The sequence below is a fragment of the Artemia franciscana genome, chromosome 19 (genome assembly GCF_032884065.1).
Source record: "Artemia franciscana chromosome 19, ASM3288406v1, whole genome shotgun sequence".
NCBI classification, from domain to species: domain Eukaryota; kingdom Metazoa; phylum Arthropoda; class Branchiopoda; order Anostraca; family Artemiidae; genus Artemia; species Artemia franciscana.
This window is the reverse complement of record NC_088881.1, coordinates 27,813,332-27,826,454: the sequence shown is the minus strand read 5'-3', so window position 1 is coordinate 27,826,454 and position 13,123 is coordinate 27,813,332. Positions and strand designations below refer to the sequence as shown.

Here is a 13,123-nt window from a genome sequence, read left to right as displayed (position 1 = left end):
AGATATGACAGAAGTATAGTGTGGAAAGGTTGGCCACAATTTCCGGACATTTTCTTAAATTAAGGGAAGAATTTCAAATTGGATTGGTTGCATGGGAAATTGAAACGGAAAAATAATTCAGTGTCTTGTAACATCGTGGCTTTTGTGAATTATTTGTGTCTGTCTTTTCTTATTTATTGTCAACTAGTTAAACGAGTCTTGGGCACAAAAATTGACAAAGACGGTTGTTCTTCTGTTAGTATCCAAAAAAAAAAAAAAAAAACTGACTCAGGGCTTTCAAAACCTAGCTTTGAACATTAACTCATTTTTGTATCAAACGAATTTGAAAAGGAACGATATAGCCTACCAGAAAGCGTTGCATTAAAAATATAACGGTACTTGTATATTAATCCTTACCTAATATTCTTCTAATATGTTTCTCTGATGCTCATTCCTAATGAAATATACCCAAGTATGAGACAAATATAATACTTTAGAAACAAATTTGGGCTAATAGTATAGGGGGTCTGCATGCCTATTACAGACCCGCAAATACTTTACCACCACCACCACCCTCCCCCCTAATTTGCAAATATGTAACCCAAATTATATATTTTCCATCTATTCTGTCACTTCTCTTTGTCTTGTCTCACGTTAAACTGAAGGAAACTAACGAAAAAGAACGGTTCTATAACGCGTCAATGAATGAACAACTTAAGTGGTAGGGGCTGTATCATCCAAGGACGAATAAACTGTATTCCTTTTTTCAAAATTAAAAGGGTGGCATAGATACAGGTTTTTGGGTACATTTAGGTCTGATTAGCCCTTCCTCTTGAAATGTCTTTATATTTGCATATTTTGATACAATTGTCTGTGTTTCGCCAATTTGCCAGTTGCAAGCATATGCCTCCAAAGTTTGGTAAATACAGGAATGAATTTATCTTGAAATTCCTATCTATGTACATTAGCGTTTCAAACTAAATTTTAAATTGTTTAGCCTAAAAGTATAAACGATGAATGTCATTTTTTTTGTACTCATCTATTAGCCGGTACACACTCGATAATTTGGATCTACAGGTACGGGGTTAAAACAACTCAGACGCTTGGGAGATAGATAGGATATAAATAACTTGGGATGTAAATTTGTACATTAGGGGGGGAGGGTAAGTATAGTGGTACTGCACCCAAAATGTAACCAAAATATCAACAAAATATTTATAAAAATTTAGCTACAATGTACTTTTCCACTGACCCCAAGCTAACTGTATCCGTATACAAACAGCAATAAACCGGTAATTGCCTGATTTTATAAATCAAAATTTTCGATTGTGTACTGGCTGACAGATAAATACCCTTTTTTTCTTCGGGATATTTAACAAATACCAAATATAATAGAGGAATATAGTGATCTCTTTATTTCCGAAAGCTTCCTAACATTAAATCAAAATTATTGATTTGATAACTAGATTTATGATTAATTTATCAAAAAGAATATACCAAATTTGATTAAAGAAACACGGATAAAGAGGACTGTCCGTATTCATCTGCATAAGGGAACATTCCATGTAGCTACAAGTACCTATTTGCGGATCTAATATGTGGATCGGTTGCGACAATTGTAGTTTTATTAATATTGTTGGTGGTTTTATTTGTTTTTAGATTATTTTGTTTTATCGTTTGCTTCTTCTGTGCTGAAGACGCCTAGCTTACACACAGGAGAAATATCCGTGTCGTTTTAGTTTTTAATCTTTTCTTTCTACTGGCCGCAGTCTCGCTTGTTGTATTTAATTGAGTTTTTTCTCTCTTTGTTGGTTTTTGTCCTGGCTGGCTAGTTCGGCTCAAGATCCATCATTCTATATCTTGAACTCGACTAACTTACCTCCCTAGCGGTTTAGTAACTATAGCTCAAAATTAACTGAGGTTCCTATCAGTAGAAAAAAAGGAATAAAAAAGAAGAAACAAGAGCCAACATTTCGCAATGTTATCGCAGTGATGTTTTTTTTTTTTTTTTTTTTTTTTTTTTTTTTTTTTTTTTTTTTTTTTTTTTTTTTTTTTTTTTTTTTTTTTTAAGGCTACCATGATAAGCACCACTGCAGGGGATTTCTGCCTCTGAAGCTGAATAGCCTTTCTATAATTGTCTCCTCCTACGCTTGCTGGCCCATACAAAATACCAGAATAGGTATTTTCCACAATCCAGGGGATATGCAGTTTTTTGGTGCAAAATTTTCAACATTTCGGGGGTTACTAAATCCCAAGTGATTTTTCAGGGGAGGACCGTCCTTAAAACTCCTTCGAAGTTACTTCATTAAGGCAACTCATTTTTTTACCAGATGTCATCTCCATCAAAATTTCTTTTCCAAAGCTTTCCAATCATTTTTTGGAAACCAGGAGAGAAGCATATCCCCTACCAAATGTAGGTCCTAGGTATGTTCCTTATTCCACTACCACCCTGCTCATATTGACAGATGTCATGTCTGTTAATACACTTTCTCTAGCTATTGCGCAAAATTTTAATTAACTATTATTTTTCCATTATAAAAAACGGAACATTAAATCATTGGATCGCATAGGCTATATTGAGTAAAATTCGCGCAAGCCTTTGACATGAAAAGTGTCTTCTGATTTGCGACTCCGTGTTTCCCGCCAACGAATACCACATTCTTTTATCCTGATTTCAAGTAAACCGGTCGCCGGAAGCATTACTACAACTTTTCAGACATAGTAGTCTCTGACGTAGCACACATCTGCTTTTGCCTAGACGAAGGTATTTAAATTATATCACTGTTGTCAGATGCTCTGAACCGGAAATAAATTTGGGCTGGAAACAAGTCCTTTCTCTGAATATCAGAACAGAAAAATAGAACTTTTGGCAAAGGGATTTTCAAAGAGCGATAATATTACCATTGTTCAAAAAATTACAGCACCATAGACTTGAAAGAATGAGCGATGTGACAGATATTTCACCGATGGGGTATTAGTAAGAATAAATATTGTATTTTATATATTTCTTTTTCGATGTGGAATTATCTAGTAGGCAAATGATCATTAGAGGGGGATTTTCAGTCGCCACTCAGCTATATACTGGGTACATCTAGAGTACAGAGTTTGAGCTATAGTTGGCTATCGAATTGACAATCAATCTAGTGAGCAAGATAAAATTGTCAATGTAAACTATAACAGTGACTCGAAGCAACTTTGACTACCCGGGAATGTAAAAGAGAACAATATAGTGTTAAGAAATGTAGTATTTACAATTTAGGTTTTATAATGTCAACAAATAACTAGGGAAAAGATAATCACACGGGTGCCCACGAAGGAGCGAACCAGGGGAAACCCCAAAATAACAAAATTTTGGACCTTCTTAACCCACTCCCTTTACTAAAGAGAAATTCTACGGGTATACAATACAAAGATTTTCCTTTTCGACTAACCTTCTAGGACTAAACGGAAAGCAGACCCGCGATTCGGATGGGAGGATGTTGTACGAAAAGACTGAAATGAAATGGAAACTTCCTGGAAGGATGTAGGGAGGAAAGCTTTGAAAAGATTAGGATAGACGTGGAGCGTGCGTAGCTGTGTTGGCCTCAGGCGGCTTAGTGCACCAATGAGTAATTAGTAGTAGTAGTAACATCAAATCCAAAACCATCATAGTTTGACTGCTAAAGCTTTTTACCAAATATCGTTTGCATTGCGAGGATTCATATGGAGCCATTGCTTACAGTTTCTTTTTAGCTGAGACAGGGACTTGATTTCTTCTTTTTCACAGCGAAAGATTTTTGACGATAAGTAATTTTTTGCCAAAACTGATTTTTCTGAAATACACTGGTGCCAGAGAAGATGAAATCAAGTCCGTTAGTACTATTCTGATTACTATTACATTAACACTGTTGGCGACCAAGACATTGAAAATTTCATGGTTTAAAAAAAAACAAAAAAACAAACAAACAAACAAAAAACTAAGCAATATTGAAAAGGTGGCGAACATAAATTGAGAATATACAATTATAACTGATTATAAGTAATTTTCAATATTGAAATGCGACATTGTTTTTTTCTTTTTTAAATTCACAGTGCATTTACAGGTGCCATCTCACACAACACGCCTTCAAGGCTCGCATGTGCGCAGCAGTTTTTGGCGGGAGGGAGGGGGCAATAAAAGAACAAATTATTTGATAGTTTGAATAATGAATGCCAAATAATTCAAGACATTTGAAGATTTCAGCGGAGGTGCCTGGCTCCAAGGCTATAATCTACCCTACTACAATATATCACAACCCTACTACAAGGCAATAATCTAGATTGTCAACAGTAGACCCGATATACATTTTGCGTATCAGTGGACTTCGCTCTCAAGAAAATGGGAAGATGGTCGCCCCGGAAATTACATGCTTAGTTTAAATCCTCACCCAATCTAAGGGTTAGGTCTACGAACACCTGCGCTACCAATGATCATACAACAGCAGAAAATAAGAAACCACGCTGCTTAATCTGCATAAGAGAATAAGGACCCAAGGGCACATGTCTTGAAAATATAATGTAAGCTAGTTACGGACGGATCTAGGATAACCAGTTTTCAATAGTTTTGGAGATTATATACAACCCCCCCCCGAACCAAACAAGTGGTGGCTAGTTACTGTGCAAAAACCATGAATCTATTATCCTCACATTCCAAAAATAATATACTTGGTTTTATGTATTTGATACAAATTGATTTCATTTTTTACATTTTCTTAATTCCACATTTCTTTTTTTTTTCTTTTCCTGTATTACAGACACAGAGGAATGCTGGTAAAAACTTGGTTTTGAAGAAGGAGGAGGGCTAAAACCTAAAATTTGTTCTGGGAGCAGGAGGGGAGCTGGATCGTGTTGATTTTCACTTACTTTTTTACAAAATTGTTGAACATAATCAAAGCTTCGATTTGCAGGTACTTATGGAAAAGAACACACTAGTTGGGGCGGAGGGACCAACACCTATTCCTCTTATTACTTAAGGGACACAATTTCCCAAAAATATAACGGACCAAACATGCTACGGTCTGAAATTACTATTACCTTACTCCTTATAAAAAAAAAAGAACTGTCAACAAGTTTTCAGCCGTGTCTTGAAAACCGAGAGAGACCCGATTCCAAGCATCAAACTATGAAAACAGGATTACGGGAAGGGAGGGGGACAAGGTATAAATAAGAATCAGGCAGTACACTATCCAAGACACAAAAATGGTTTCACAAAATAATAGTAAACGCTTTTTGACTCGAGTTAGCGTACTTAGAAAAAGAAAATAGAAAACAATTAAACATCCGGAAAATACATTCGCAAAACAACTTTTTAATACCCCACATTCCCTAAAGATTTCGACGGATTTGCATTCCATTTCTAACAAGTTTCAGATGAATAATGGACAGAGATCTTGAAGGGCAGTGGGGGAGAACGAAAGTTCGAAGAGATAATCCGAAAAGTGGCAAATACTACGGAAAAAATCCTTCTAATGGGGCACATCATGAGAGTTGAATTATTCTAAGAAAGGTAATTTGAAGATCCCTATCCCTGTGTATATACCTGAGAATAGGGTTGAAATTACAAACAATTTCTTTGTACAGTTCATAGCATATATGCTTACTATATTTTCAATTTCCCCAGCTAAAACGTCCAACGAATTAAAATCAACTTGGTGGACAGTGGTGAAAAACTCGAGAGCCATATATAATTAATAGAAAGCCAAGAGAGATAGTCGGAGTGACAGAGACAAAGCTGACATAAGCCTTTTTTCACAATTGAATAAAATGACGTCATTACACTTGTTGATAAATAGTCTCCCACCCATCATAAGGTAGAACTAAGGTTGATAGGCACGGAGTAAGGGTAATTCAAATAGTATTTCAGTTCTATGAGCCACTTGAAAGCGATTCGACACCCCAAATTAAATGTTTCCTAAAATTTATTAATTTATGCTCAGTCCTTCGTTCTGAGCATGTCCGAAGGACTTGCAGGCAATTGGACAACTCGGATTTTTCATTTAATATGAGCTTTGCCTACTCGGAAAGCCAACTGGAATTGCAATGGGGATGGCCGAGGTTTTTGGGTTGACTAATGAAAAAGTATGTCCACTGGACTTGTATGCAAAATAGGGGATAACTGCTCCCTCGCCTTCTCCTGTGTTAAGTATTGCTTATAGGGCGAGGAGATATGTACAAGACAAGCAGGTTTCATTTATAGTATTATTTGTCAGTGTTTGTTGTAGTTGTTATTTTCATAGAGTTGTATGTGTGTATTATGTTGTCAGTGCTGTCATATCTTCTTTTTATTATGTTTAGTGCGATAAGCTTGAAAGCTTTCCGTATTTGCTATTAATAAATAAATAAAAAATAAGAAATAAACTCCAAGCATTACAACTTAACTGACATACTATGCTATTTTATAGGAAATTGGAAAACAGGGATTACGAAACTTATTAACCAATGTTCTATTAGCTACAAGATTTGGTTTGAATCGGTACAATTCTCGGCTAGCGTATTGACACCATTAGACAATGCTGTACACTTAATCAATAATACTGGGCTCCTACCGGCGGAATGTCCAACTAGAATGGGCGGTAGCTTTCTTTGAAAATGGCGGGATGACGTTGCCAAGCGCTACTTGAGAAAATAATTAAAAATATGATATTTTCAGTGAACTATGACGAATAATTTTTAAATAAAAGGAATAAAAATGAAAATTATAAAAAAATCATTTGGTCAACAGAAATTCTTTTTTAAAAATAGAATGAAGGAGCTACAGTTTTAAGAACTTTAGCTACTTTACTTGGCAACGCCCATTCGCATAGCAAGTCCACGCTAAACGAAACGTGAAGTTTTAACACGCCGGCAAATAGCCGCAAACTTTTCAAAAATTGGACTTAAAGCAGTCAAAATTGCACCCGCAAAGGATTTTTCACCTATTTACTACTCCGGTGAGTAAAAATAAATATTCTCTGCTGTTCTTTTACTTCTTAACAACATTTCTTCATGTTTATTTAACTCTTTGTTGTACCAAGTAGAACCATTTCATAGTAGACTAATTAGAAAATGGCCGTTGATGCTTTTATTCTAGATTTGATTATTTACCTTATTTTAAAAATAAAGAAAAGTAAAAGAAATTAGATTTAAGTTGTTTTAAACCCAGTCCCAATTTAGGCTAGCCTACCTAGTTTCACCTATAAGGATTTCTGCTTAATTAGGCCTATCATCTTAGGTTATTCTTTCAAACGTGCTAAAAGCCTTTTCTTTGTTTTTGAGTTGCAATTTTTAATGAGTAAAAAGGGTAAATATTTGCAATTATAATCAAGTGATTTATAATTTTAGATACTCTTGGCTTGTGTGATTGGAAATTCAGCTTGTTTGGCTATCAAAGTAATATAGACTACATTAGTTTGGGTTCATGGATTGAAAGGAATGCTTAGATTGTGTGATACATTTTGTTTTCTATCATAGCACTGCTAGACTAGCCTATACACCTAGGATAACACTCCATTTTTTTTCAGAAGAATAATAGTTGAATGTAAATTTGTGAGTCCATGTTCCTTTTGTTGCATACAAGGCATTCATGACTGATGTTCAGGAGTTTTAAATTAAGGGAAAAAATCATAATGGGCTATAAGTGCCTTGCTAACTGCAAGATCTAATGTGCCAGGCCACATTTAAAAATGTAAATGTTTTGTTCATATTGCAACAGCAGATAGTAGGCCTAATCTACTATTATACTTTGAAAAAGTTTTGAGTAAGTTATGTAGCCTAACAAGATTTCTTCTCAGGAGAAAACATTGTAAAATACCATTTATTCCTCCCTTTAACATTTTCCAAATAGCCTTCTTCACTACCTTGGAAATTGTGCCCCCCTTCTAATGGGCAAGATCTGCAATTAGGCTAAACATACAAATTCACAAGAAATCACAAATAACCAAACCTGGTAAATGTAAATTATAGGTGATTACCAAGTTGAAAAAAAAATATACCATTGAATTTTCTTTTCATTTGTCTTTCAAATATATGAATAGTTGCCATTATGATTGCACCTTGTCCCCTTCCCCTAATGGGGCAAGCTATAGCCATGGGCTTCTTTTGAAAGTCTACAAATTAAGAAGGTTGGTCATCATGTTATGTTCTTACTTCTCATCAAGAATTGGTTCATAATTTCAAGTAAGACCAGTTTGAATGAAAATGAAAACAATAACTACATTCAGTAGCTACACATGCTATTTTGTAGTTAGTCATTACTGAAATGAAACAGCCAAAATTTTAGGATCTAGGGGGAATTTTCTTCAGCCGATTTACAAAATTGACATAAGCTGAACCCCAATAAATTCCATGAGAGTTACTCTACCAACTTCCTCTTCAACACTGTGAATGTTGGGAAACCAGTCTTATTTTTTAAATTAGGTTCTGAAATGAAATTTGGATACAGAAAAGGAAATTGGACTAAAAGAGTGGATAGTTTACCATAATCAGTTACAGAAGTAACCCAGTCTACTATAGAGCCTAGTGAAAACTGAATGAAAGTGTTTTAAACATGGTTGTTCAAAAAGCAACCTTCCAGCAAAAAAAAAAAAATGTAAAGGGCTTGAAGAAATTCCTTCAAAATTTAAATTGGTAAAGATAATTGTCGATGAGAGCTTTTTGCAAACCTGTAAGTGAATGGAACTTTCAGAACACTAGATATATTAAGGCCTGGAAGGTATTTTTAAGGAAATACCTCTACCATTTCTCCCCTCCAGTTGAATACATATTGTGTTCTAGCAGAGGAAAAACTTTCAGACACAGATTGAAAGTCCAAATAAGGGACCAGGAAGCTGCTTTCAGGTCCCAACCTCTACTCCTTCAACACTAAAGCCTTTGAAAGATTTCAGTAAAATGGAACTGAGTAAGAGTTCAGTTTATGCTTAGAATACAATTAATGTCATTGAAACTGCACTGTCAAGGCCAAGATACTGAAAAGAAGTAGATTAGGTCAAATTTGAAATAAATGCAGACAGGTCTTCTTTCAAATTATCCTTACATTCTTACACAGAAGTAATGCAGATGCCAAAAATTTGCTTGGAAATACCCTTGCTGATCCTAGCTTGTTGGGACTATTGATTTATTCCATTCACCTTGTACAATAATCTGAATTATAAATATATTAAAGCCTGGGAAGCAGTGACATCAATGGGGACTATGCCCTCTAGATTTCTGAGGATATATTTTCATTGAATAACCTTTTTTTCTCCTTTCTGAGGATATATTTTCATTGAATAACCTTTTTTTTTGTATTTTCATTGAAAAAATACAGATCCCCTCCCAATAAATTTTGTAAATTACACCTTGCCTTGGAAGTTTTGTAAGTTTCTTATTCCCCCTACCCTCCAAAGTAAAATGGGACTGAATAAGAGTTCAGTTTATGCTTAAAATAAAATTAATATTGAACTGTATTGTCAAGGCCTAAATAGTGAAAATAATTAGATTGAGTCAAGTTATGATAAATGCAAAGACAGTTCTTCTTTCACATTATCCTTACACAGAAGTAAGGTAGATGCCAAAATTCTGCTTGAAAATGCCCTTCCTGATCCTAGCTTGTTGGGACAATCGATTTATTTCATTCACTGTGTACAATTAATCGGAATTATAAATCTATTATAGCCTGGGAAGCAGTGACATCAATAGGATTCTGCCCCCTAGATTTAGTAAAATATACTTTGTGGGGATATTTTCATTGAATAACCTTTTTTTTGTATTTTCATTGAAAAATAAGTTTCTTATTCCCCCTCCAGAGTACTCACTAAGTAAAACTTTAAGGCATGTGGATCAAGAGCCCAAAATAAGGGTCATGGAAATTTTTGATAGATGAAAAGCATTGTCAAACAGTTTTCCTTATTTGATTTCCATGGTTCATCTTGGCAACACTAATGAAAATGCAATACTGCCTTAAAAACTTCATAATTTTGTAAGAACCAAATGCAATTTCTTAGAAAATTGCCAGTTTAAGGTATGAATAGACTTAAGATGGGCCCAGGTGACAAAATATATCGTTATTTTTTGATGCCCTTGGTACTTTAAAGCCCAAAACAAAAAAAAATGGAGGAGTAAAAAATTTTGTTTGCTAACAACCTCCAATGTCCAAAGTTGGTAAGACTGGCAATCCTTTTTGTTCATTTTACACAACAAATGTTGAATACTTGCACCATAAACCAGTGGAGATATAGGACAAAGAATAACACAAAATATCTTTAGGAAATAAATAACCAGCAAATAACACTGGGATAGGTAATCTAGTGAAAACCTTACTTGAAGGATAAAAATAAGTGAAATGTATTTTTTTTATTCTAGGCATGGAGACCCCTACGAAGGGGAGGCTGGATGATCCAACTCAACAATGTGGGTCTTGCCATCAATTAATGGGTGATGACCTTGCTCCTCACGTCTTAGAATGTAAGCATCGAGTATGTTTGAAATGCGTAAGGGAGCTTGAGGACAAGGGAACAAGATCCATCTACTGCTCGTACTGCTGGCATCAGTCTGAAATCAATGATCCACTGCTATCAAACAGCTCAACAAATCCCAGTTCACCATTTGGTCATAATTTAGTTGACCTATGTAATTCTCTCAACACGCTATCAGTTGCCTTTGGTGGTGATTTTGGTCCAATTTCTAAGAATGGTGCTGGATCCCCGGTGCTTTCTGATTCAAATAGTACAAGCTCTGACTTGAGCACTGGGGCAGCCAATGGTTTGTCAAAAAGCAAAACCGAATGCCCAATACATCATTCACCCCAGACAATGTTCTGTGTAACCTGTTCTTATGCTATTTGTTATTTGTGTGCTTGTAATTCTCATAATCCAAGCAATGGACATAGTGTCCGACCTAATCAAGAAATGACGGAGCATACCATATCGGAGCTTCACAATGAAATATCAAGTTTAAGGAAGCTCAGTACAGAAACAAAAGCCATGCAAGTGAAACAAAGAGAATTTACTCTTAAAGTTCTTGAGGCTTGTGCAACACTTGAAAAACAAATGATTGATCGTTTAGCATTACAAGATGAATCTTTTACATCGGAAAGACAGGACTCAACACAATACCTTATTAATAAAACCCTCTTCCAGCTGCCAACTATTAATGGCAATGAAGAAGCTAACGATTTACTTATGTCTTTGAAAAAGGAAAAAATTCGTCTCCAAAATCATCATCACGAGCTATCAGTTCAGTGTTCATTAGAAGAGATGGTTTCCAGTAGTGCAACAGTCTTTGATTTTCCGACTTTTAAACAAAACTTGCATGCCCTGCGTCATAGAAGAAATAACCTAATTTCCAACCACCATCATTCATTTAGTGACCCTATTTCATTTTTGGCTAATTATTGTTCATCGCGGGTCTATTCTAAGCATCTTTTCAATGCTGCAGTAGGAGTAACTAGTGATAGTATTCATTCTTCACAAAATTATACCGGAAATCCTATGGCTCAGGCTGGCCGTTTAATAAACACGTCTCCATATCCTCGCTATTTTATGGATGTTGAAGTAAACGGTGTAATGGAGGGAAGGGTGGTCTTTGAAGTCCGACCAGATGTAGCACCGAAAATGTCTAAAAATTTTGGCGCCCTCTGTTCAGGGGAAAAGGGGTATGGCTATAAAGGTTGTCAAGTTTTTCAATGTTGGGGTGGGGAATCTTGTATTGCGGGCGATTTTGAGTGCAACAGTGGTCGTGGTGGGCGCAGTAGCTTTGATGAGCCATTTTTCCTCCCTGACGACAGTAAATTACCATGTGTTAGAGGAACAATCGGTATGCGTCGCACGCAAAAACGACACAACAATTTAGGCCTTGTTGGGTCTCAATTCCGCATAATTCTGAGAGAAATGCCTTTTTTCACGGGAGTCTTTGGTAAAGTTGTTATAGGCATTGAAGTAATTGAGAAAATCTCTTTTCTGGGTGATCAACAGGGTTTCCCCCGTCAAGTTATTACCGTGGCAAATTGTGGCGTTTTTGCGTAATTTACGAGGGCTTTTTAGCGCATATACCCCTCCCCCTGGGCCTAGTTGTAAAACTAAGCTCCATGATGTTTCAGTGGCTAGCTGTGTTTTACAAAGCTAAGTTTTTCTTGTTGGGCTTTATGTATAATTTGACCTGATTTCTGCCTATTTTATGAATAATTAATTTTCTCGTTTCGAAAACCTTTTAAAGTACCCTTATCTATGTAAGGGGATCAATGTATTCTTTTCCTCTTCTTTTTTTTTCGTTTTTGGCTCAGCTTTACCCTTATGAATTAAGCGTATTTTTGGAATTTATGTTGTTAACAACGGTCGGACGTAGCGTACGGACATGTGTTTTTCGTATTATGCGGATTTTGATTAATCGACAAAAAATAAATCGGCAAAAAAAATAACAGTGGAATTCAATGGTATTTAATAGTAAACGTTAGCTATTAAAGACGTAATTTGCAATTCGAAACTATACCTGGCTTATGATGAGACGTAGCGCATTCGTCTTTTTTTTTGTATCGATCATGGATGGCTGTCTGTGTGTACTCGGCTTTGAAAATTTGAAGACTTGATAAATTTCGGTGCTCACAAAATCAAGAATAAGTAGATTACAGTAATTATTGCATCGAGTCACAGACGTTATTAACAACCATGCTTAGCCGTAGGATTTCTCGAAGTCGGTTTTTTTTTCTTTTGATGAAGATTCTGTCGATTTCGTGTGTTTTTCCAAGGGCTTATGTAATTTATGTTTACGAAATAAAACCCTCGGCCCTTATACATGTTATTCTTTCTGTCTGTTTGGTTAGTTCTTTCTTCTTAAATTTTAGCCTAGAAGAAGCTCAAAAATGGTTTTCGAGGCTCAAATTTGCACCGTCCATAAGCTACACAATTTTTTTTTTTTATTTCGAAGTTGGGAATTAAAATTAACAATACTACCACTTGTAAATAAATATTTGCCACATAAATTGTGTTGTTCAAGGACAATTGGGAATGTTAACGAATTTCATTTTAAATAAAGTAAGAAGTATAGATAATTTTCGTGCCTATTATAAAAGAGATCGATAAGTTGAGCCCTTGTTGTGGCTAGGGAATTGGTAAGTACGGAAAAACGGGACTGACTGTTCAACATACTCAATGTTCAATATAAATTAAATTTTACC

At 35.5% G+C, this 13,123-nt stretch overlaps 3 protein-coding genes across 3 annotated transcripts in view; 1 reads left to right on the top strand and 2 right to left on the bottom strand.

Annotated features, from left to right (window-relative positions):
* LOC136039514 (nuclear protein localization protein 4 homolog) overlaps nt 1-8,469 on the bottom strand; it is a 47,645-nt gene extending 39,176 nt beyond the window's left edge. The window contains exon 1 of the mRNA XM_065723310.1: nt 8,452-8,469. Coding sequence (XP_065579382.1) covers nt 8,452-8,454 — 3 coding nt within the window. The 5' untranslated portion in view covers nt 8,455-8,469. The remainder of the gene's footprint in view (nt 1-8,451) is intronic.
* Nucleotides 1-13,123, bottom strand: part of LOC136039513 (zinc finger protein 239-like) — a 139,732-nt gene that overhangs the window by 89,715 nt on the left and 36,894 nt on the right. The window lies entirely within an intron of this gene.
* LOC136039512 (uncharacterized) lies at nt 6,565-12,738 on the top strand. The gene is made up of 2 exons (XM_065723303.1): nt 6,565-6,926; nt 10,315-12,738. Exon 2 carries the CDS (start codon nt 10,317-10,319, stop codon nt 11,973-11,975), a length of 1,659 nt encoding a protein of 552 aa, XP_065579375.1. The 5' UTR covers nt 6,565-6,926; nt 10,315-10,316; the 3' UTR covers nt 11,976-12,738.

What these genes read in the sequence shown, in the direction of transcription:
- LOC136039512 (XM_065723303.1), top strand. Translation starts at nt 10,317, where the DNA reads ATGGAGACCCCTACGAAGGGGAGGCTGGATGATCCAACTCAACAATGT.